This window comes from Sitophilus oryzae, unplaced genomic scaffold, assembly GCF_002938485.1.
Source record: "Sitophilus oryzae breed Bouriz unplaced genomic scaffold, Soryzae_2.0 scaffold_1179_pilon_pilon, whole genome shotgun sequence".
Lineage (NCBI taxonomy): Eukaryota > Metazoa > Arthropoda > Insecta > Coleoptera > Curculionidae > Sitophilus > Sitophilus oryzae.
This window is the reverse complement of record NW_022145814.1, coordinates 1,879,944-1,904,973: the sequence shown is the minus strand read 5'-3', so window position 1 is coordinate 1,904,973 and position 25,030 is coordinate 1,879,944. Positions and strand designations below refer to the sequence as shown.

The window sequence follows — 25,030 nt, the reverse complement described above, 5'->3', positions numbered from 1 at the left end:
TGATTTCAATAAATATTTTTACCTATCATTCTTTTCATTCTTTGGTAAATATTTAACATGTATAATATTTTGCAAAAAGGTAACAAGCCACATTTTTTCCAAAATTTCATCTTTTTTTCAAAATCCGTCACGACATTTTTCTTATTGCGGAAACTGAATGATACTATTTTGTCGTATAAACAAGAAAAACAATTATTTATAGGTATGTTTTAATTATCCTCATGTCAGGATTTAATGGAAAACGTTTATCGTGTTTTTCTCTAAACGATTGAAATGTGGCTTATTACTATTTTCCCCCAAGGTCTTCAATTGTAACATGCGGTTTATAACGACAATTTGACTCGGAATACCAAGTGTGTGGTATTAAATTATTAAAAAAATGCTGTTTCCAAATATGCTAACGAACTAGCCTTGTTCCATTTGAAAAAATTGAAATATGATTAAAAATACGATTTGGGCATTACGATTTTGGCATTTTTTAACCGGCCAAGACAAAAGACAGGAAAAATTTTAGACGATAAGATCTAGTTTTCCTACGTTCCTTGATTAAAAATGAGTGTTTTTAACACTGCCATGGTGGCACTCTGGATTGAAATTTAAAATACGATTGTTTTGTCAAAAGTTAACATATAATATGTTATTTTATTCAGAGTGTCATTTTCTATCGAATAATGTAAAAACATACCCAGGGTGTCATTTAAAAATCAAAAGTTGTCGTCATTTCCGGTGAAACATGAAGTGACCAAAAACAATTGAATACGTCAATCAATCATAATTTATGTCATATACTAACATACCAAATCTCGTTTTTATATATGAAAAAATAAAAAAGTTATAGGGGGTGAGCCAGTTTTGAGACGCACCCGCCATAGAGATAAAATCAGTAAATAATCGTAGTGAGCATATTATATTTGGAAGATGTATGTTTGGAAGGTAAGTATGTACTTTGGAAAGTAGTATGTAGTATAATTTTAAACTAAAGCTCTAATTTTTTCAACAGCTTTATATTTTATTTATAAAAATTATGCATATATCTACAGGGTGGTCCGAACTGAATTCCGGAAACTTCGGCAGCATATTCTGCAGATAAAAATATGTAAAAATGTTCGTATAGATGTATGTCCAAAAATGCTTAGTTTCGGAGATACAGGGTGTAGAAGTTTCATTTTTATTTTGATTTTTTCCAAATAATTTCTGCAATATCATCAATATTTGGATTAAAATTGGTGTTTAGGAGTTTTTTGATATGAGAAATTTGATTTTGATGTCAATATGACTCCCACTAGTAGAGGGCGCCACCTACATATTTTTTAACTGATTTGAAGAGTAATAACTTTTCGTCCGTTCCTGTATAAAACTACTGAGTAAAAAAATATACATTTACGACGCTTTCTACATAAAAAAGGTCTCTTGGTAAAAATCGCTACGAGTAATGGTTTTCGAGATATTTGGAATCGAAATTATCAATACCTGTCATCACTGACATAAATTAAAGGCTGTACTTAAACTGCCGTTAAACGGTAGCTTACTGAAATGCCGTTAATAGGTATGACGTCGTTGATGTGACGCACTTGACGGCTTTATGAAATATAGGAATTTTATAAGGACTAACCAACGCTATCCACCCCACCAAATAAATAACTTAACCAACGCATCTAACCTCGACGCTGATAAAAAAATATAAAAAACAAATATAAATTAGTAAAAACCAATCAACCCCACCAAATAACCAACTAACCAATGAATTAACACCCTCCAAATAACCACGCTAACCAACCTGCCAAATAACTAAACCAATCCATCCAAAAAGAGTGAAACCAATGCAATAAGATCACGCTACAAGCAAAAAAAATATAAAAAAGTCTTGGTCGGCGTGAGATTTGAACCACGAACCATTCGCTCACGAAGCGATAGCCTCAGCCACGGAGCCACAGGCGCTCTTACAGAATGCTTATAGTCCAGGCATTACTTTCCGCCGACATGAATGACGTCACAATATCTATTAACGGCATTTTAGTAGGCTACCGTTTAATGGCAGTTTAAGTACATCGTAAATTAAACATGTTGACTAAATAGTTATTAGACTGAGATCATAAATTTGAAATGTTTTTGTACCAAAAGTTCAACAAAAACTGTTTTATCATAATTTTTTTGCAGAAAAAATATGATTAATTAAAAAAAAAAAATTCCCAAATTTATTATTTCAGTGAATCTATTCAACGTGTTTTTTTTGTCAATAATGGCATGTATTGACTATTTCCACTCTAAATATCTTGAGAACGGTTGCACGTAGCGATTTTTACAGAGATATTTTTTACGTAAAAAATCACAGAGATGTACATTTTTTCCTCGGTAGTTTTATACAGGTACGGACAAAAAGTTATTAAGCTTCAAAATAGTTAAAACACATGTAGGTGGCGCCTTCTACCAGTAGGAGTCATATTGACATCAAAATCAAATTTCTCATGTCATAAAACTCCCAGACACCAATTTTCATCTAAATATTGACGTTATTTCAGAAATTATTTGGAAAAAATCGAAATAAAAATGAAATTTCTACATCCTGTATCTCCGAAATTAAGCATTTTAGGACATACATTTATACGAACTTTTTTATCTATTTTTATCTGCAAAATATGCTGCAGAAGTTTCCGGAATACAATTCGGACCACCCTGTATACAGTAGGTAAAAAATGGTATAATACAATTTGATAGACAATTAAATTGTGCATCTGATTCTCATAAAATATACAGGGTATTCCATTTAAATTAGATAAGTTATTGCCGTTTAAATCTAATAATTATTTAAAATAAATTTTTAGACACTCTGTATAAGGTAGTATTATTTTTATTATTGCAACACAACTGATCAATAAATAAACTTTAGTAAATATTTAGTATTAAAAACTCTGATACCCTTGGAGAAATGAAGCCTTAAAATTTTTACTGTAATTTCACAAAATTGAAAATATTTCAAAAACGGTAAGGTTTAAGTGTAATAAACCTTAATCAAATTTACCTTTATTTTAATCGTAGAAACTAAAAATGTAATAATATACAGGGTGTTCCATTTAAAAAAATAAAACTTTGATATTTTTTATTTATTTAAGACACGCTGTATCTTGTAAAAATGTTTTTAAATTGTAACACTAATAGCCCTTCAACGAACCCAAAACTTACAATTTGTAAAAATCTCATCGTTTAGCTACAATACTCCGTGTCGTATGTGGTGAATAACCCTGTATACAAGGTGTTTCAAAAAATATGTGCTATCTCCCGTGGGGAGATTCCTCAGGTAAAAATAAGATTTATTTTTCACATCAACACAGGTCCGATTGTGCTTTGTTTCGTAGCTACAGGGGGTTAGTCTTTAACCCCCCGAAAATATATTTTTTTGATTTATTATAATTTTACAATTATTAAGACTTTAACAACCTATATGTAGCTACGAAACAAACCAGAACCGGACCTATGTTGATATGAAAAATAAATCTTATTTTTACGTGAGACATCTCCACACGAGAGATAGCACATATTTTTTTTAAAACAGCCTGTATATTTTCAAATATAAGTACGTTTGTACACAGTAATGATTAGTTGGTTAATTATAATGACTAAGCTGTGGCAAGAGTAAGAGAGATTCAAATTAAAAAAAAGAAAATGTTCAGTGTTGTTGAAATCGACGATGTTTTGATAAATGATTTCAACCAATTTCCAAGATAGCTTTTCAATTGAAAAAATAAAATTTTGATGTTTGTTCTACCAATTTAAATCTGCGATTGAAATTTTACATACGTACCTGAACCAGAACTACGCTTTAAACCTAGAATAATACCGTTATTAAAAATCATATTTATACACGAAGCAAATATCTATGTTTAACGAAAACGGCAAAAATAAATTAAAGCTAAAATAAAGTCAATATAAATATTTTGCGAAACAGCATAAAGTAATTTGTGTGCTAATAGCAGGCGAGCACGTAGTCATGTATTTGATTAAATTCGATTTATATTCTAATAATATTCGTCCAGGAATCTCTGATTCGATTTATTATATTTTTACTAATTTAGCGCCTAACTTAATAGTAGCCAATATTTGTTAATGTAGATTATAAAAAGAACTATCAATAAAGTTAAAAAAGAAATTTGTTTGGTTTCTTCGAAACAAATACAGCATTTATCTTTGATAAAAAATATGAAATCCAAATTATTAAAAAGTTTCCTGTTATATTTTCATAATCAACGGTCGCGATGAAAAAGTGAAACTTCATTCAGAACCTCCCAATTAGTGGAATAAATTAGTGGTTTCAATTACACTTTATACTTTTTAGTTTACGATCATTCACAATGCCTAAAAAACACAATTAAAATTAATAAAATATCCTAGCAACAGCTTGCGGTAGTCTGTTGTATCCATAGAGAGAGCATAATATTTAGCTTATAAAACAATAAATTTTTGATTTCCAACTAAAATTTTTCTTGACGGGTGATAATCAAAGGCCAAAATGACATTCGTCGAATGCTTACATTAAAATTAGGTGAAGAAACTTCTACGACTAATTTTAATGTAAGCATTCAGAACGTCATAATTAGTGGCAGTAATTTCCAATTAGTGGAAAAAGTTAACAAACTTTTGATATTTCCAATAATTATACTTTATTATTATATAATTTTATTACTATATAATAATTATTTTATTACTATATAATTATACTTCAAAATTTGCGAGGAGTGTCATTTTGGCCTTTGATTATCACCCGTTAAGAAAAATTTTAGTTAGAAATCAAAAGTTTATTGTTTTATAAGCTAAATATTATGCGCTCTCTATGGATACAACAGACTACCGCAAGTTGTTGCTAGGACCTTTTATTAATTTTAATTGTGTTTTTTAGGCATTGTGAATGATAAACGTAAACTAAAAAGTATAAAGTGTAATTGAAACCACTAATATATTCCACTAATTGGGAGGTTCTGAATGAAGCTTCAGACTTTAAAAAAATAAATATTACATAGGTAGGTATGTAATTATAATAAATAATTTTAGACTGCTCTGTTTCTATTATTTATTAGTTTTTCATATTTTTTTGTTATTTTTTATAAAGAAATATGTTAATAAATTAAAAGTAAAACATTTTATGGATTTAGACCATGTCAATTTGAGTCTGAAACTCGATGTTTCGCCCACCGTATAAAGCTTTTATAAGGTAAGAGAAAGAAAATTATTTCGATATAAAATGTTACAAACATACAAGGACCTAGCTGAACACCACGCGGCCACCGAAGACTTGAAAGATTCTATGTAAAATTCTTACTTAAAAGATAGTGAAAGTACTTTTTTACTTATAAACATTTATTTAATTCAGTTTTTAGTATTTGTTCTTATAGCGGCAACATAGATACATTATCTGTGAAAATTTCAACTGTCTAGCTATAACGGTTCATAAGATAGACCTCTGTGACAGACGGACGGACGAACGGACAGCGATGTCTTAGTAATAGGGTTCCCGTTTTTACCCTTTGGGTACGGAACTCTAAAAATTGATGAGCACAGTATGCAAACCATATTTGGAGTGAAAATCAACTCTCAAGTACCAGTCAAGCGAACATGGTAACTTTGCTACTGAACTATATAAGTACTGTCGGTCGATGGCAGGCCAACAATTTCTTACGTCACGACGAAATAGATTTGTTTAAGAATAAAGAGAATTAATTATAACAATTAAACAATAACAACTTCTCTGGAATAGGCATATTAAGAAAATTACCAGCAAAGACACAAAGACTCATGATATGTAGAAGACTAACGGGAAATAGATGGGGTTAGCCCCCTAACATTTTGCATTACCTATGGATCAGTTGCTTGGTAACTATAAAAATGATTGAAAGAGAGAAACGTTTGCTCAGTATGTAAAAGACTATACCATAACGTGATATACTGCTGATTCCAAACTAAAGCAGGGATAGGGATAGGAGTATTTGGGCCGAAAACTAAATACTCCGAACCAATGGGCACCTACCCCAGTATCCTTTAGGCAGAAATCTACGCTATCCAAAGATGCGTATAATTTCATAGGTACCTACCATTTCCATGGTAGTACTTTAACTATCATGGAAATACTCTGTATGGAAAAATCATTAAGCACTCATAGAGAACCACGATAAACTTGGGCTGGGTCAAAGGATATGGTAACCTGAAGCCTGGTAACCATGTAAACAGATATGGTAACCTGATTGTCACTACTGAAGAACCCCTTTTTAAAAGTGTGTAAAACGTCGAGTTTCAAACTCAATATGACACTATCCAACCGTAGTAATTTACTTTGGACATTCCTTCAATTTGAAATTCTTCTATTTATAATATATTAATCCCAAAACAGACAATGAAATTTAACATCCTTATATATTTTTTTGTAATGTATACCTATATTATAGATGATTATTAATTCTCAGGATAACAGGATATAAGGAACTTACTGTTAATGAAATTTTATGAATTCCATTAACCTAACATTTATTTATTATTGTTTCGTATTTAATACATGCCAATGCTTTCCATGTGAAGTGTCAAAATTATGTGGAAACAAGTAATGTGATGGTAAGAAATTTGTAAAAAGTGCAGCGAATGGTGACCCATCACTCAATTTCAGGGAGTAGCGCTAATATACTGAAATTGAGCCCACTCCAAGCAATTACATAAATTTACATTTAGATGTTTATCGTTTGGCGAACATCAAACTTACTTGTATTATCAGAATCTGAAGTGGGGGTTTCTGTTTTATGAAAATAAAAAAAATATGTTTAACAAAAAAATTGTAAAATATATATTTAAAGCAACAAGGCAAAACAACATTTATAGAAACTAACTACTTGTCATTGTGCAATAGTTCAATTGCTTAAGTGTCAATATATTTATACTAGGGAGTTGTCAAAAATAGTGATGTGTAAAAAAAATTGATTGAAATATTGCACAGTAATAAAAATGATATCAGAAATAAATTCTTCATTTCAATAATAAAATATTATTTTCAATATCCGCACATTTTAGATATAATATCATTAGGTATACAGGGTTTTTTTGTGTGTACGAAGAGTACGGTCAATATGATAAGTACAATGAGATGGAGATGTATAAAGAAAGTAGAACAATGGAGCGTCCGGATTGCACAATGACCTTAGCGCGTGGCCGCGGGCAGCCCAGTAGGCAACCGAGACAGCGACGCGTTATTGCGCGCCGATTTAACAAAATAAATAATTTTAAACCTGCCGTCATTTCGTTAATAATTATCGTATCGTGCTGATTTTTGCATAGAAATACTCATGAGTCTTTAGCGCTTCCGACAAGCTTAAATAACTGGATTATTTTTTATATTTTCGATTTGTTTACATTCCCCGAGCATATTATAACTTTGAGATAAAAACTTCTGTTATAAATTTTAAAACTGATAAATATGAATACTATCATTTAATTAGTTATACATTTAGTTACAACATATTCAAAATTTAGGTCTATCGGTTTATGCTAGCAGTAATAACGAGTATAAATAAAAAAATGGTCAATACAACGCTCGCCGTTTTTAGCGCACGTTCAGCTTTGGGTTTAGTTTTAGCGCTATTTTTACAGAAAATAAATTCTGAACCTTGATCAAATGACAAGAACATTATCATTGCCAATATCTCCTGGTTATAATGTAGTTCTTTTTTCAAAATATTGCATTGTTTTAACTTAAAAAAACTTGAATTATGCGGCTTTTTTTGCGAGAGCTACCGGAGCTGCGTTAATAAAGAGATGGCTATGTACGTCAATCATAGCCACAATAGACTGTAATTTTGCCTCGTCACGAGATTTTTTGGAAATATTGCACTTCCATTTATCAGAATTTCTACTAACTTTTGACCTTTCTTTTCGGTCGCATTTCCCTCTATTTAATAATAAATAATTTAAAAAAAACGCACAAATACTACTGGTAGTAAACAAGCTGTGGCAAAAATTTTCTATACTCCATGTAAACAAAAGACTATCGCAAATACTGTCTTTCGGTTGATTTTTTAAGCTAAAACAATGCAAAATAATTTGCAATATTTTGAAAAAAGAACTACATTATAACCAGGAGATATCGCCAATGATAATGTTCTTGTCATTTGATCAAAGTTCAGAATTTATTTTCTGTAAAAATAGCGCTAAAACTAAAACCAAAGTGACCGTGCGCTAAAAACGGCGAGCGTTGTACTGACCATTTTTTTTATTTATACTCGTTATTACTGCTAGCATAAACAGATAGACCTAAATTTTGAATATGTTGTAACTAAATGTATAACTAATTGTCAGTTTTAAAATTTATAACAAAGTTATAATATGCTCGGGCAATGTAAACAAATCAAAAATATAAAAAATAATCCAGTTATTTAGGCTTGTCGGAAGCGCTAAAGACTCATGAGTATTTCTATGCAAAATCAACATGATACGATAATTATTAACGAAATGACGGCAGGTTTAAAACTATTTATTTTGTTAAATCGGCGCGCAACAACGCGTCGCTGTCTCGCTTGCCTACTGGGCTGCCCGCGGCCACGCGCTAAGGTCGTTGTGCAATCCGGACGCTCAATTATTTTGCAAGCGCATGAAATCTAGCGTCGGATTAAATGGGTTATGTAATAAATACTGCACATTTTTTCTCTCTGACTTACTAGGCCGCCATAATGATTAACTCCTAGATAGGCAAACACCGACTCGAGACTTCGCTTGCCAATAGTATTCAATTAGCCATCACTAATTAAATTTAAATATTTAAATTTCTAAATTGACATAAATAAACTTTAATATACTTATGTATGCAAAAAATAAAAACAATTTTAAAACAATACAGGGTGTCCCCAGAATAAGCGCAGATATTTTAACTGGTGGTATATTTCGGCTCCAGAATCACGTATATGAGCTTTTTTTGCGAAAAAAAAATTGTTGAAAATTTTATATTTTTCTTTAAGATTTTCCGGGAAATTTTAAAAAACTTTTTAGTGTCACTTGTTTATTCACCTGATATTTCTCTACGGTGCACAGACGGCAAAATGCTATGTTTAGCTTGACAAAAATCGAAATTACAAAAAAATATTTGATTCGTATGTTCATCAACTCACTGTCGTTCTTATAAAATCTGTGGACCTAATTTTTAATTTTAAATGTTATAATTTTTTCCGAGCAACTATAACGGTGCAAGCGCTTTTATACCGAAAGTTGATGGAGTCCGCACTTTTTGGGAAGAGCGTTAGTCTTGCACAAACATGGAGCGCAATGAGTGTCATTTACACCCAGCACACAGCCATTTGAAAATTAATTATCATTATGGACAATATAACTAACAGATATGTAGTATAATTAAGTAACATCAATATAATAAATTGAAACTGTTTTGAATGTAGATAAGATATATTTTAAACACATTATATTGGGTTTATTTTTTTATAATTTCATAATGGGTTATAGTTATGAGTTCCACGGAGTTCCGCTTTTAATTTAATAAAATTAAAATCACTAATATATATAAAAATATATATATAATATAAAAAAATCAGCTTTCCCAAATCTGCCCTTTTTTGAAATAAATATTTTTTTTAATTAAATAATAAATAGTCGCGCTAATTTCTATACCAGTCTTGTAATGTCAAGAAAGGTTTTTTTTAGTTTTAGGAAGACAGATTTTTAAATTATGAATTTATAAGTTTATTACAAGCTTTTTTTCATATATTATTGCCAGTAGAAAAACATTCAAATGGCTGTGCTGGGTGTAAAAGACAATCTTTTGCTCTCCACGAAAGGTGCGAACTGCTTCAATTTTCGGTAACGCTTGGACTACTCTAGTTGAATGGAAAAATTTTTAATATTTAAAATTAGCCTAGATTTTGTCAAGCTCAACATAGATGCCGTGTGTGCGGTGTATCAAAATGTTACGTTGTTGCCACCTCCTACATTATCCATATTCAACATATTATTTGTATTCACTGTAATTTTAAATTTGTACACAAAAAAATACGAGAATTAATTCTAATCGTATCAGTGTCTATTACCAACAATTCTAGAAACAAACCACATTAATTATTTTTGCACATACCTCATTTTTATATTTATTTTTAACAACATATACCTAAAAAATAACTCTTAACATTGTCATATTACGAAGTAGTTTCAATTAAAAAAAAAGTTCTTTTAAATATTTCGTTTGTATACTTACCCATTTAATGAGAACCAAACTGTGTAAAATTATTCGTATGAAGTTTACGAAAACCATGGTTATACCGCAAAATAACTTTATTTAGAACTACATTTAATAAAATAATTCACCATATTATTCATACCGAGATCACATCATTCCAGGGATTTCAGATTTCACTAATTATGGCATATACATACTTCCTTTGACTGTCTGGCAACACAGGGCGTCGAACAAGCTGAAAAACCTCGTGAAAAACCCTTAATAGGCGGTTATCGCCAGTGGTTCTCAAAATGTTGCCATTATTTTTTAAAATTTTCAAAATTAAATATACTTGTATTCATTTAAAACTTCCCAATATGGCGGACTTCAGTATGGGAGGCTTAAAAGACGAAAATCTCTAGACTGGAATCGACTGTAGTTCAAATCGTTCAAATTGATAATCTGTGGTAAATCCAATTGAACTCTGACACTTGGCTGACATTGACGTTTACGGTTCCTTTTTCTAAATATTTTCATTATTTTTTGAGATTTTATTCACAAATTGTACTTGATTTTGTTCTTTTATTTAACGTGCAGGCTGAAGTACTAATTATATAGTTATAAATAATCTTTTCACCGATCAAGAACTGAGGAATAGACTGGAAGATATTCAAAATGTGTAAAACGCTTAAAAACGTATTAGAAAACGTTGACTCGTCCACAAATTCGTGAAAATAAATTAGTCCAGATGTTTGTAAAAAGGTCTCTAATTATTTTGAGAAGTTTCCTCGTATCAGTAATTTTCAGGTTTGTAATATGTATATGATAATAAATAGATTAAAACTTATATTTCAGGAAACAGCGTGGGCATTACAGTTTGTTGTAAATCAGTTTTAAAATATAAAGAAGGTTTAAAACAGGTTTAAAAGTTGAGTTAGTAGAGAAGACCTAAATAAGGTAATGTTGGTAATGACCAAAGATCAAATAACACTTGAAATATATAATTTGTACAATAATTGTAAGTAGTTTTTATGAATCTGTTTGATATCTATTGCATTGTTTTTACATATTTCTTGAAATATATATTTTTTTACTTTATAGGATACACAAAGAATAATAAAAAATACAGTTACTCACTAAAAGCAGAAGGTTTGTAATAGATGTAGTTAGAATATCAAACACCAAACCAAACCAAAAATTATGTTTTATTTTACTGGTATTCCTCACATTTGAAAGGAAAGTAATTTCATAAATAAGCAGAAGGACATTGTATAGTACACCCTATATTAATAATTTTTTTATTCTATACTTGTTAGTTGACCATTACTTACTAGGTACAAAATTTAGTACTGATTCCAAACCTATAGTTGTGGTTGTGACATATTCTGATGTGTTTCTGGCAATTTAAAATAAGTTAATATTTAAACAAACATTTCTGGCTTTCCTGACAGGAGTATGAACACAAATTTAATAAAGGTATAATGTGGATAATGTTCTGATTATTACAGTTTGCATGGATGTTTTTGTATGTTGTTATTGTATAAAGTATATTTAATGAGTTTTTGAGTATTTCTTTTTTCCTTAGAGGATTGTGTTCTAATCTTTATATATAAATTTTCATAAATTATATCTACAAAATTTATTACCTTATAACTTTTTGCTAAAGACTTTGTAGTTGATACAGTTTAACAGTATATAAAAGAACTATTTAAATAAGATGTTTGAAAATATATAGCTGTTTTTGCACACATCAATTCAATTTGTGATTAACTGTACTGAAATAAAAACAAATTAAGAGAAATGAGGTGATCTATAAACTAGCGATGAGTGAAATATCGGTAACTGTGACTTTGTCACTGATATTCTATAATCACAGTCACGGCCTGTGACTGATTTGAAAATAAACGGTGACTTGCTAAAGCGTGATAGTACAGCTAATTGTGATTTCTCTGGTAACGAGAAAATACTTCACAGAGCGGGACGTCGCGGGTCGCGAACGCAGCTGCCAATGGCGCCGGTCGTGACTCAGTTCACAGTCACGAGTCACGACGTACGTCTCATAGGATAGATATCTGACAAAGTGATCTAAAGACAGTGACTGTTAGAAGTGATTTAATTTTTTATGTATTTTATATTTTATTACTATTTTTTATCACTACGAATCGGTTTGGTTCCTTTTTAGTTTAGCAGGTTTTTTAAAGCCAAACATAAAGTTTTACCTTTATACTGTTTATTTTTTTTAGAAACTTCATTTTTTATATATTTCGTTTATTTTAATACAAAGGAAAATATTTGTTGTTTAATGTATTACTTATCTCGTGTTGTTAAGTTTCGTTCGTTATGGTTATGAGCATATTGCATATTTTATTCTTTTCCCGTTGGTTTCTTTAAATAAAAAAATTGTTTTATTTTTATTTTTTAATATACCTTTTACCCACTGTTTAGTGTTTTCTATTTCAGCGGCCTTGGATAAAGGACAAATAAAAATTAGTATAACAACAACAACAGAATCGTATCATACGTATCGTATCTTATCGAGCTAGCCTCTGTGGAGCCGTCTCAGATACTGGCTTTTGTTAAAGCCTTGAGACTGTATGATGAGTTATAACTCGTTATAACTCAAGAAAGGGGAACGCACAATAGATCTTTAAGGTCGCGGTGACTAACTCCCCTCCTAAACATTCTACATTCTTCTACATCGTATCTTATATTTTAGCCGTGATTGTGCTTTCGGATTCATAATCATAAAGTCGCAGTCACAGTTAAGAGTCACAGATAATACAAAGTCGCTGTCACAGGTAAGCCTGTGAACAGAAAATCACGCTTTGGCTTATCACTACTATAAACTATAACATGAATCGCATCATCCTATTTCCAAGTCTTCTATTAATTTCACTTATTAAACAACTATAATTATTCAATAATCTTGATAATTCTAGGAACTCTCAGATATCGTCAAAACATGAAAACAAAAATTCACTTCCTATAGTTCTTACGTCCCTTTAACTGAAATATAAGAAACTGGGGAGAGTGGGGAGTTACTATTCTCACTGAGAAAGTTTATAAAATACCTTTAAGTAAAATCTCTTCGAATCTGCTGTAAAATACCTTTATTCTTATTAAATAATTTCAATAATCTATATTTTATTTATGACAACCACCTAATAACCTAACTTTAACGTCAACTTGGCAATCCTGAAAAATGTTATTGTTGACCAAAGACTAAATCAATTTCTGAATTCGCTAACGCCAACTTATTTTTCATTAAAAAAATTACTAATTTTCCTAACTAGGTCGGCCATATTGAGGAACTTTTAAAAGAATTGTACTTGGTTATTTTCAATTCATTTTATAAAAAAAATAAATAAGAATAATAATTTTTTTTTTAAATGGTAAAGAGAAAAGACGTTTCTCTTGACCAGATCTACCACCCCCGAGACCACCCCTTAAATACCAGCACTTATTTCTGGGACACCCTGTATATTATAAATTTAAATGTATTTTCTCTTAGGGATATTTATTTTTTATTTGATACAACCATATTTATCCATGATAAAATATAACATAAGGAGTTATAGTCAAATTGTTTATACAGAAATATTAATATAGAAATAACTGTGTCACTATTCAAAATAAAATATACTTGTGGCAACATTTATAAAAAAGTTTACCTCTAAAACAAAATTATAAACTGATTATCCAATAACAACCCTTTTCTGGACTCATTCATCACTTACATCAGGGGAGGTATGTAATTCTGTTTGATACGTAGGAGGTGGATTCATTTATAATTCTTTCCTATAATGAATGATGGCTAGTTGATGAGTGATGAAAGTTTTATATGATTAAAACATTATATTAATGACAATTCACAAAATAAATTGATTAAAATTGTTATAATAATTTATCAGAAATAGCAAGCAGATTGGGTAAATATTTGTCTTTATTAAGAAATATAGGTACCTAATAATTAAAAGTATGGCTATATTTGGTTCTTCTAATGTAAGCATTATATGACCAAAAACATTTAATATTGAAGATAATTCAATAAAATAATTTCAGAAGGTAACATTTATTAGAAATAAATAGCAATAATGTTAATAAATATTTATGTTCATTCATGATATAATTTTGAAACAGACAACACGGTGTTCTATCAAAATGAAGATATTTCTGACATCACAGATAATTATTTCATTTCAGCTTATTTTTGAGGATACTCACTGTTATCTGCACGTTCTTCCACATAAAGTTTCAGGGATCCTCTCAATGTGGGAAGTTCGACGTTGCCCGGTTGATGAACAATATTGTTGCCAGGTCCTAAGTTTTGAACCGTTTCGTTAGCCTTAGATAATTGCTTGATTCTTTCCATGGTGTATGGTACGTCTGATATAACGAGGTGCCGTTGTAAAGTAGTTGTAGCCTAGATGTATTAAAAAGATGGTTTTGTTGTACTATCGATAAATAAAGAAATAAAGATTACTACAAAAAATATATTTTCTGCTCAATAAAAATAAAAATAATGGATAAAAATTATATTGAAACTGTCAAAGATTGCTTTATCCCAAAATTTCATCTAAATTTTGACAGAATAAAGACAATAGAAGTAAAAAAGAAGGTTTTCTAAATACCATAGTACTATCTCTTAGAGTAATAAATAAATCGTATAATAAAAATGTATAATATTATACAGGGTGGCGCACCTCATTCGCCTCGGTTGATTATACGATATAGAAACAAAATATTTTTGGGTACATGTGGGAGACAATGTGCACAATTTAAAATTATTTTGAAATATACAGGGTGTTTAGAACTAAGATCCATACCAAAGTTATATTTTTTCTTATGGAACACCCGGTATTTTATTTCTTTTTTGGATTCTTGGGCCCAAAAAAAGGCATTTATTATAAGGGTTAAATATGTTTAAAGTCTTTAGTTTTTGAGATATATAAAACTATTTAAATTTGCATGCTACAATAGAATAGACTATTAACACCCTCTACATTACTTTTCAGAATTAATTCTTATGCTGAGTTTAAACGTAGAGAAATAAACTTTACTGCAAAATGGTATTGGTTCCTTAAATTTATACAGGGCTATCAAAAGTTGCTGATCTATTTTAAGGATATATTTTATATAAAAACTTCGTTATTTCAAATGCAACACCCTGTATTTTTTTAAATAAATCGAAGCAGATTTAAATGCTCTTTCAAACTATATTAAGGTTTCCTATACCTATCTAGCCCAGATTTTGAATAAAAAGCCATTTTTAAATAAAATTGCAATCAAGATGGCTGGTATCGCCATGGCAATTTTCTAGTGACAGTAACTATTTTCAAAGTCGACATTAGTTTATGGACATTATTATTTATAATTTATAACAGTATACTTAAATTTACCTACAATAGTTTAATAAGTAAGTATTCATTATCTTATCAAGAAAAATAAAACAGAATCTGCTTTATGTTACTAGTGATATTATTTTGTGAGGAAAATTGCTTAAATTAAAAAAGTATGTTAATACATTGTTGACTCGTACATGCTCTCGAAGTTGTCATAATTCCGTTATCGAACAACATATCAGGTTTCAGGGTTTATAGTCTATAAATTTAGGATCTAAACATCAAATACAATGTTGAAATATTGAAGCAGCACGTAATACATCACTTTGGTATTCAAGTGGATGGTCTGATATTTTATACAATGTGTTACAGATGGCAGTGGCGTGCTTTAGGGCAAGCAAAAAATATTAAACTTAAGGTACTTTGATATTTTTTAGATTTATGTTTCAGTGATTAAATATCCGTTTACCCAGGGAAAAAAGTACGCACATTGTACTTATTATATTAAACTAAATCGGATATGATTCCTTTGGTAGTTAATGTAAAAGAATATGGAATAACTTTACGCAAGGATAACACAGTTTACTATTATTTTGAAGCTATTAGAATCAACATTTTTAGCTTAAGTCAAAGTAAAACCTCTGAAGACGGGTAAGGGGACAAATAACTCACAATCTTTAAGTTGTTTATTTAAATTTAAATGCTTCAAAAAAAGCAGGGGGGCGACATGTTTCGGGACTTAAACAATTCCCATCATCAGGCCCAGAAAGCTCAAACAATTACAGTCAGAATATTAGAAAATTCCAATAGTCAAACAGAGGTCAAAATTATAAAATACGATCACAAAACAAATTAAAAAGTTAATTTTTTTTAAAAGGTTAAAAGGTTATTTCTATCACAATAATTGTTCAATCACAGATAACAATATGGTAAGCTCAATTTGAAAATTAAAACAACTAGACTAAAATCATAAGGTGAGGGGAGCCGTATAATCCACTATAATTAGATAAATTGACAGAAAAAACAAACAAGGCAATAATCACATCATACCTCAATGCACAATTCAAAGAAATTTACTTACATTAGTCAAATGTATTTTGAGGGATAATTTTTTTTATTTTTTGTATTAGTCATGTTAGTTAAGAATTATGATTATTTCAATTTGTATATGTAGATATTTAATTTTGTAGGATAAATATTTTAGTTATATTAGTTAGGAATAAGTTAAGAATTATGTTTATTTTTATTAATTTGATTACAGTTGAGGGTTGGAACCTTTGGTGTTACACAGCAAAATAAGAACACTAAATCACCACAATACACCAAAACACTTTACTTTTACACTGGACGCGCGTTTCGCTAACCATGTTAGCATCATCAGCAGATGATTGTAATCATGATTATAATCATCTGCTGATGATGCTAACATGGTTAGCGAAACGCGCGTCCAGTGTAAAAGTAAAAGTGTTTTGGTGTGTTTTAGTTTTGGATTATAATCATGATTACAATCATCTGCTGATGATGCTAACATGGTTAGCGAAACGCGCGTCCAGTGTAAAAGTAAAAGTGTTTTGGTGTATTGTGGTGATTTAGTGTTTTTATTTTGCTTTATTAATTTGTATATGTAGAATTTTAATTTGTATTTTAATTTATATATTGTAGAAAATTAATTTTTATTTTAATTTAATTTTTAGAAATTAATTTTCATTTTAATTTATATATGTAGAAAATTATTTAAAAAAAAAGAAATTATTTTTGATGACCACTAAAAAAGAAATTATTTTTGAAAAATAATTTTCTACATATATAAATTAAAATAAAAATTAAACTAAAATAAAAATTAATTTTCTACAATATATAAACTAAAATATAAATTAAAATTCTACATATACAAATTAATGAAAATAAACATAATTCTAAACTTATTCCTAACTAACATAACTAAAAAATTTATCCTACAAAATTAAATATCTACATATTTATACAAATTGAAATAATCATAATTCTTAACTAACATGACTAATACAAAAAATAAAAAAAATTATCCCTCAGAATACATTTGACTAATGTTTCAGTAAATTTCTTTGAATTGTACATTGAGGTATGATGTGATTATTGCCTTGTTTGTTTTTTCTGTCAATTTATCTAATTATAGTGGATTATACGGCTCCCCTCACCTTATGATTTTAGTCTAGTTGTTTTAATTTTCAAATTGAGCTTACCATATTGTTATCTGTGATTGAACAATTATTGTGAAAGAAATAACGTTTTAACCTTTTTAAAAAAAATTAACTTTTTAATTTGTTTTGTGATCGTATTTTATAATTTTGACCTCTGTTTGACTATTGGAATTTTCTATTATTCTGATTGTAATTGTTTCAGCTTTCTGGGTCTAATGATGGGAATAGTTTAAGTCCCGAAACATGTCGCCCTGCTTTTTTTGAAGCATTTAAATTTAAATAAACATCTTAAAGATTGTGAGTTATTTGTCCCCTTACCCGCCTTCAGAGGTTTTACTTTGATAATATGTACTCACACTGGGTTAGAGAACGTTTAGAGTTTTAGCTTAAGTTTTATTAGCATTAGCAGTTTTAGTTATTTAACAATTAATAATATAAAATGAAGTGTTATAGAGTATATAAATTACGATGTTTTTAATAAGTTATCCGATTATATTGATTAAAAACGTCTTGTTATTTTATTTATAGCACAGATATTGTTAATTTTAGAGCTTTATGGTATTATATTATGTACAGGGTGCCATTTTGGTTGACAAAATTTGTTAACAAACTGTAAACAAAATTTTCATAGCCCTCTTCGTTTCTGAGCTACAGGGTCTTTTCGTAAATTTTGTAATTTGGGACAGCCCCCGTATCTCCGTTATTGTGGCTGATATCGAGAAGGTAAAAACTGATTGTTGGAGAACTTTTTACGCAGAATATGTATATGCGTAGCCTGTTTTTCTGAGAAAAAAATATTTTTGAAAATATGAACTAAAGATATATATTATCTTAATAACCCTGTATATTTATAAAACATATGATCCGTCTTGCTATGAGCTTCTCAAAAATATATATCACTCAATTTTTTTTTCACTATTTAATGCAATATTTAATATAAATCATTTTTTTATTAGTAGGCCGTGATAAATAACAAAAAAATCAAAATGGTATTTACTAAAATAGTCATTCACATATTAAAATTTTATTTGGGATTGATATATTTTACTTCTGAACTGTTACCACAAAATATCTGAATATATTTTTCCTCGTATTTTTCTTTACTTTTATAACTAAATTTATTATAACGAGATGGGCTTGCAAATATCTAAAAGCTTGCATATATTAAAGCATCAAAAAGAGTCCAAAAAAAATCCCCAAAATCAAAAAACGAGAACGGAAAAATCCGGGAATCAGGGAGGCTATCATATGGGTCCATTGGTTCCAATTCATTGATTTGAGAAATAATAGTTTAACAAAATTCTAATATTTTCAAAGTTGAGAGGGGAGCCCCATCTTGCTGAGTATTTTTCACGTAAATTAGCTAAAGGAATATCTAAAAGTTCTGGTACGATATTCCAAGATTTACAAATAGCGGTAGAGTTAAGTTTTCCTAATATATAAAAACATTACTAATGGCTCCCAACATAAAACAAGAGACATATATGTATACATGTATACTTTTAATAATTCATTAGTTTTGTTAATTATCAATCATGACCTTCTAATAATAAATATGATGTTTTAATAAGAACGTTTAAATATTGTAGTACCTAAATAGTGAAAATAAATATAGAGTGATATATATTTTTCAGAAACTTATGGCAAGCTAACTAGCTAGGTCATCTAATTTATAAAGATACAGGGTGTTCTATTTAAGAAAACATAAATATTCTTTTCGTAGAATAACAGACTACGCCAATTTTAGGACATGGCAATTTTAGGACATAATTTATATAAAAACTTTTTGCAGTGAAACTTCTTTACGCGCGCTGGGAGTAAAAAATCAAGGCCATGACATACGAGCTATGACATTACGCAAAAAAAATATATTTTACGTGTAAAAAAGTATTTGTTACACGTAAAAAACTAATTTTTACGCGTCAAAAAATGTTGCTCCTTGTAAAAAACTTTTTTACCCAAAAAAAAATTACGTGTAAAAAAACTATTTGTTACACGTAAAAAACTAATTTTTACGCGTCAAAAACTTCTTGTTTCTGGTAAGAAAACTTTTTTACCTAAAAAATATATTTTTTTGGCGTAAAAAACTATTTGTTACACGTAAAAAACTATTTTTTACGCGTCAAAAACTATTTGTTTCTGTTAAAAAAACTTTATTACGCAGAAAAAAAACACTATTTACGCATAAATACGATTTTTTACGCGTAAGAAAATATTGCTTTAATTTATTACTTTTTCAACATTTAAAACTACACTTTTTCAAACATTTCCTTCAAATTTTTGAATTTAATAGAATCTTCCTAAACAGTAGAAGTTCTCTATAAAAATATTTTTAAATAATACCCTAAAATGAAAAAATGCATATTATTTAATTTATTTTTATTGTATTATTAAATATAACGTCCGCATATGATGGGGTCCCATCTTAGAAATCGCTAAAGCCGCTACAGAAAACAAACTGATTTGTTTTCATTTGCGTTTTTTGCGAGACACGCCGAACCCTAGACCCTTTTGGTCGGGCCACTCCTATATAATCCTGTTAATTTGTTTTAGTCGCTAAAAACGCTTCACGCTAAAAACGCAAAAAACGCTTTCTGTGTGGCTGTGAGCTAAATTATGTCCAATGAACTTATTTTGAATCCAAAAATACTTTAAAGCGGCGGCTACACGACAGCGACTTGCCTGCACGGTATAGTTTGCGCAAACTAGAAGGAACACTGTGCGGTGTCCACACGATGCAAGTAAGAGCGTACATTCATAATTATTTTTATTCTGAATTTGTGGTTCCGTTGGTCGTAAATGTCAAGTGACGAATTATTGTTTTTTTTTACTTATTATTAAAGAAAAAACAGCAAAATAAACGATATAGATCCAAGTGGAGTAAAAACTGACTTAAATAGAAAACCATATTCTTGTACGCATCATTTTTTCTGTTTCTATCGGAATAATATTTCAATTTTATCTTCCATAGACATGGCAGCGATCAATATATTTCAATAAAACTCATAAACTCCTTATTGGAATAAGTACAAATATCAGATATTTTCTAAGAGTTAATAACTAATAACACTAAACCCACAAAAGTCACAAAACTGTACCTTGAACTCGCTGATACCGTCTACACCTTGGTCTACACGTATGATATCACCGCACAAACTGGTTTGCGCAAACTAAAATCTTTAGCAGCGCGACGTTTGCGCAGGCCGCACTTGTTGGTTTGTGCGTGCTACCGTTTTACCGTCTACACACAGCGAGTTCCCGATACAAACAGATTTGCGCAGGTAAGCTCGTGGTAAAGATTGTACGTATAGCCGGCCCTTTAGTAGTAGACCTATACCTACAGACTATTGGGATACCCTGTATGAAAAAATTCCAGTTTTTTTGCTGAAAGCAACAAGCTGTAATACAAAAAACGAACACACATTTTGGAAATTTGAGATTAGAGTTTTTTATTAGAGCTTTTACGATAGCTTTGTACACATGCAGACACATCACGTAAATATCTTAAACCCTATTATTTTTTAAAGGACGAAAGACAAGGCTTGTTTAAATATTTAAGGGTTCTTTGCCTTTCGCCTTCCCTTCATTCACTCGACTTACGTGGTATGCGAAATCCCTCATAAAAAGTTTCTTGATGGCGGACGGCATTACGACCTTAGCGTCTTCCCAAGCTTTGTTGCGCGGAACGAAATAAGTAAACTTCTTGTTTAAATCGTTAAGTTGGTTATTGAAGCCTTCCTGGTTACCCAAGTACAAAGTGTCTCTGAAAAAAATAATAAAATTATTATATACATCTAATTTCACAGTAATGTTAATTAATTTATTTTATTACATTCTCGGATATGAGCACGCATAAATACTTATTTTGTAACTGGGTAACTTTTTTTTGTAGCTGGTAACTGGTTTATCTTAAACAAATACATGTATACAAAAATACACAATTTTCTATTTTAATCGTTTCTGCTTAACACACATTTTGTTGCTTTATAAAACATAGTTTATTACCTTGAGACATGTATTTTAGTTAGTCATACTCGTATTCAGTTAGGTAGTAAACCTTTAATTAATTTAATTTAATGCCTAGCCGTTGCAAACGGTTTAGTTATCCTAGCAAGAGATGGGATAGAGCTCATATCGGTGACCAAAAGACTCAAAGATCAAGCAAAAAGTAGGCCTAATGTTTAATGAGAAGAAAACTAAGTTTATGGGGTAGTCAGTTATGAATTTTGAGAAGGGAAGATAAATAAATTCTGAGAGGGAAACTATATAACTTCGAGAAATACAGTTTCTGTCTTTGGAACTGAAAAAAAAATTAATTTGCCATAATTGGCTCTTTTATAGAAAATCTAATATCAAGTCATCTTAAGTCATCTTAATAGAAATCAAAGATCTACTTCTTCGTTTTTTTGATAAATAAATAAATACTTATTTATTAAACTATTGTAGGTATTTTAAATAAAAGTAAACTGCTATAAATTTAAATGAAGTCTATAAACTGATTTCGATTTTGACATAACTGTCACTAGAAAATTGCCATGACGACATCAGCCCTCTTGGTTGACAGTTTATTGAAACAATCGCTCTTTATTCAAAATCTGTGCCAGATGGGTATAGAAAATATAGAGTTATATACTAATATAGTTTGAAAGAGCGCTTAGATCTGCTTCGACTTATTTAAAAAAATACTAAGTGTTGCATTTGAAATAACGAAGTTTTTATGTAAAATAAATATTTAAAATAGACCAGCAATATTTGACACCCCTGTATACAGTTAAGGAAGAAATCAAATTTTTTAGCAACGTTTATTTCTATACCTTTAAACTCAGCACAAAAATTAATTCTGAAAGGTAATGTACAGGGTGTTGACAAACTTATTTTATAATAGCATGCATATTTAAATATCTTTAAATATCTCAAACACCAAAGCTTTTAAACATACTAAATCCTTATAATAAATGCCTTATTTTATGTTCAAGAATCCAAAACTGAAATAAAATACCGGGTGTTCCATAAGAAAAACTATAAGTTTGTTAAGGATCTTAGTTCTGACACACCCTATACATATCAAAATAATTTTAAATTGTGCACATTGCCTACCACATAATATACCCATAAAACATTTTGTTTCTACATCTTTCCGTTTTTGTATAGTTAACCGAGGTAAATTGGGTGCGCCACCCTGTATATAGATTCACATTATCTGGGATCCGTATTTAAAAGAAAATCAAATTAATGTAACCCAGGACATTATGTAAAGAATAATCGCAGGAAACAGATGTGTGCCAGATGGGTATACTACAGAGAATTGCTAAGAGCAAAGACATTTCTAGAAATTTAAAAGTTAGAATGTACGAAACAATGATACGACCAATACTACTATACCAGGTGGTGCATCGTCATTGGAAACATGGGAAATCCCATGCAAATTTTGAACTGTTCAAATATTGGTTCTCCTATTAATTTTACAGCTAAGCCGTAAATAGGTTTTTTTAAAGATGCACATGGGTATGCTGAATACACATGCCAAATTTGAACAATTTTGGACAAACCGATTTTAAGTAATTAAAAAAAAAACTGCATCTGTTTTTAAATTAAAACAGGTAGAAACCAGGCAAATACTAACGTATCTTAAGTTGTGATCCTATAATTTTCCTAATTTGCTTTCATTCGTTGAAACCAGTTTTAAATTAAAAAAATTCACAGTCCTTTACAAAGATGCAACAGGGGGGGCATTGAAAATGATGAGTAAAAACGTAAAAATATGATTAGTGTTAATATGAGTGTATTACATACATATGTTTAAATAACGAACTTAACAAAAAACAACAGATTTAAAGATTCACTGAAAAAGTAGTAATGTTAACATTAAATAAAACATTATCAATAATAATTATGCGATCGCACCTATCCGTAAAACAAGTAAGCAAAAAAACCTCGAAAAAAAAACAAAATAACATACAAAACATCAGGTTAACATGATGACAGATCATGATCAATGACAGATAAAGAATTCTTACGGAAAGTTACACTTTACGATATAATTTTTTAACTGTTAAAGGCAAACCCCATTTAAACACAAAACTTTTTAATACCTACTACTGTATCTAAAAGACATTTTCTTAAATTACTAAATTCTTAGCCACGCTTCTGTTTTTCTTGGCTGTTGTGCGTCACATCACAGATTAAGAGGCCCACGTTTGCACCACAAGGCGATGCTGCAGACCACTAGGTAGACCGGTCGTAGAAATTTATGTTATACAACTTGTAGTCAATCTACACATATATTATCAAAAACTTTTTTTCTTTTAAAATGTGTTCAGATTTTGTAAAAAGTATAAGTCAAAATCGTAAAACTTAAATTTGATATGAGTTTCTTAGTTTTTAACTAATATAGTGGCGAATTACAAAAATTCCTTTTCAATGAAAATTAATGAGTTAAATAAAATAATTTAATAAATTACTAGCTTTTTTCCGCGGCTACGTTCGCGTTACACCTCGAATCGTTCATGCATTGATTTAAATGATTTTTTACTTCTTTATAGAGCTAGTTAAGTGAGCATAGATGTTTTTTATTATTTATCTTTTTTTTATTTATTAAGAGCACTAATACTCTCTTTATAGGTTATTTTTTCTTATTTTTTTTTTCTCTTTGTATTCTTTGAAGGATAATTGAGGAAGATATATTTCGTTATGATGTCTCTAAATAAACCCTTGTATAACATTTTATACTGTCTGGTTTATAATGTTATAGTATTGCATTTTCATACAGCAAACTTTCATTCCCTATTCTACTCCCTAAGGGTATAAATTTCATAAATTCGCTTTACCTTTGTGCCAATTTTTATGTGTATAATCCAGAGGTCACCAAGTTTTATATACATTTTTACTAACTTTTACTAACTTTTACTACCCATTTGGTTGATGAATTTCAAAAATTTCTTCTAATTCTTTTTTTAGGATTTCATTCTTCTAGACCAAATAGTAAGGAATTTTCATACAACAAACTGTTCCGAGATAATTTTACTCTCTAAGAGGATGAATTTCCTAAAATCGCTTTGTGTAGCTAATTCACTAATGTCGTTTAAACGAACCTTTGTGCTAATATTTATGTATCTAAAGCTGGCGGCATGAACTCACTCTAAAATATCTAAAAACGTAATATATAATCTAACTGACACACCACTGACAATGACAAATAATTTATTTCTGGAGGTATTGTGTGTAGGTGTTTTTCAGGTATGTTTTAGTATTTAGTCGTTTTACACAAAGAAATAGCCATTAAGCACTATAAAAATACTTCATAACAAATCTACACATATATACCT

General features: G+C 29.7%; 1 protein-coding gene across 1 annotated transcript in view; it reads right to left on the bottom strand.

Moving 5' to 3' along the window:
• LOC115891260 (fasciclin-1-like) overlaps nt 1–25,030 on the bottom strand; it is a 102,907-nt gene that overhangs the window by 7,614 nt on the left and 70,263 nt on the right. The window contains exons 3-5 of the mRNA XM_030911698.1: nt 21,306–21,468; nt 14,408–14,606; nt 3,800–3,823 (exon numbers count right to left, since the gene is read on the bottom strand). Of these exons, the coding sequence (XP_030767558.1) occupies nt 3,800–3,823; nt 14,408–14,606; nt 21,306–21,468 (386 nt within the window). The remainder of the gene's footprint in view (nt 1–3,799; nt 3,824–14,407; nt 14,607–21,305; nt 21,469–25,030) is intronic.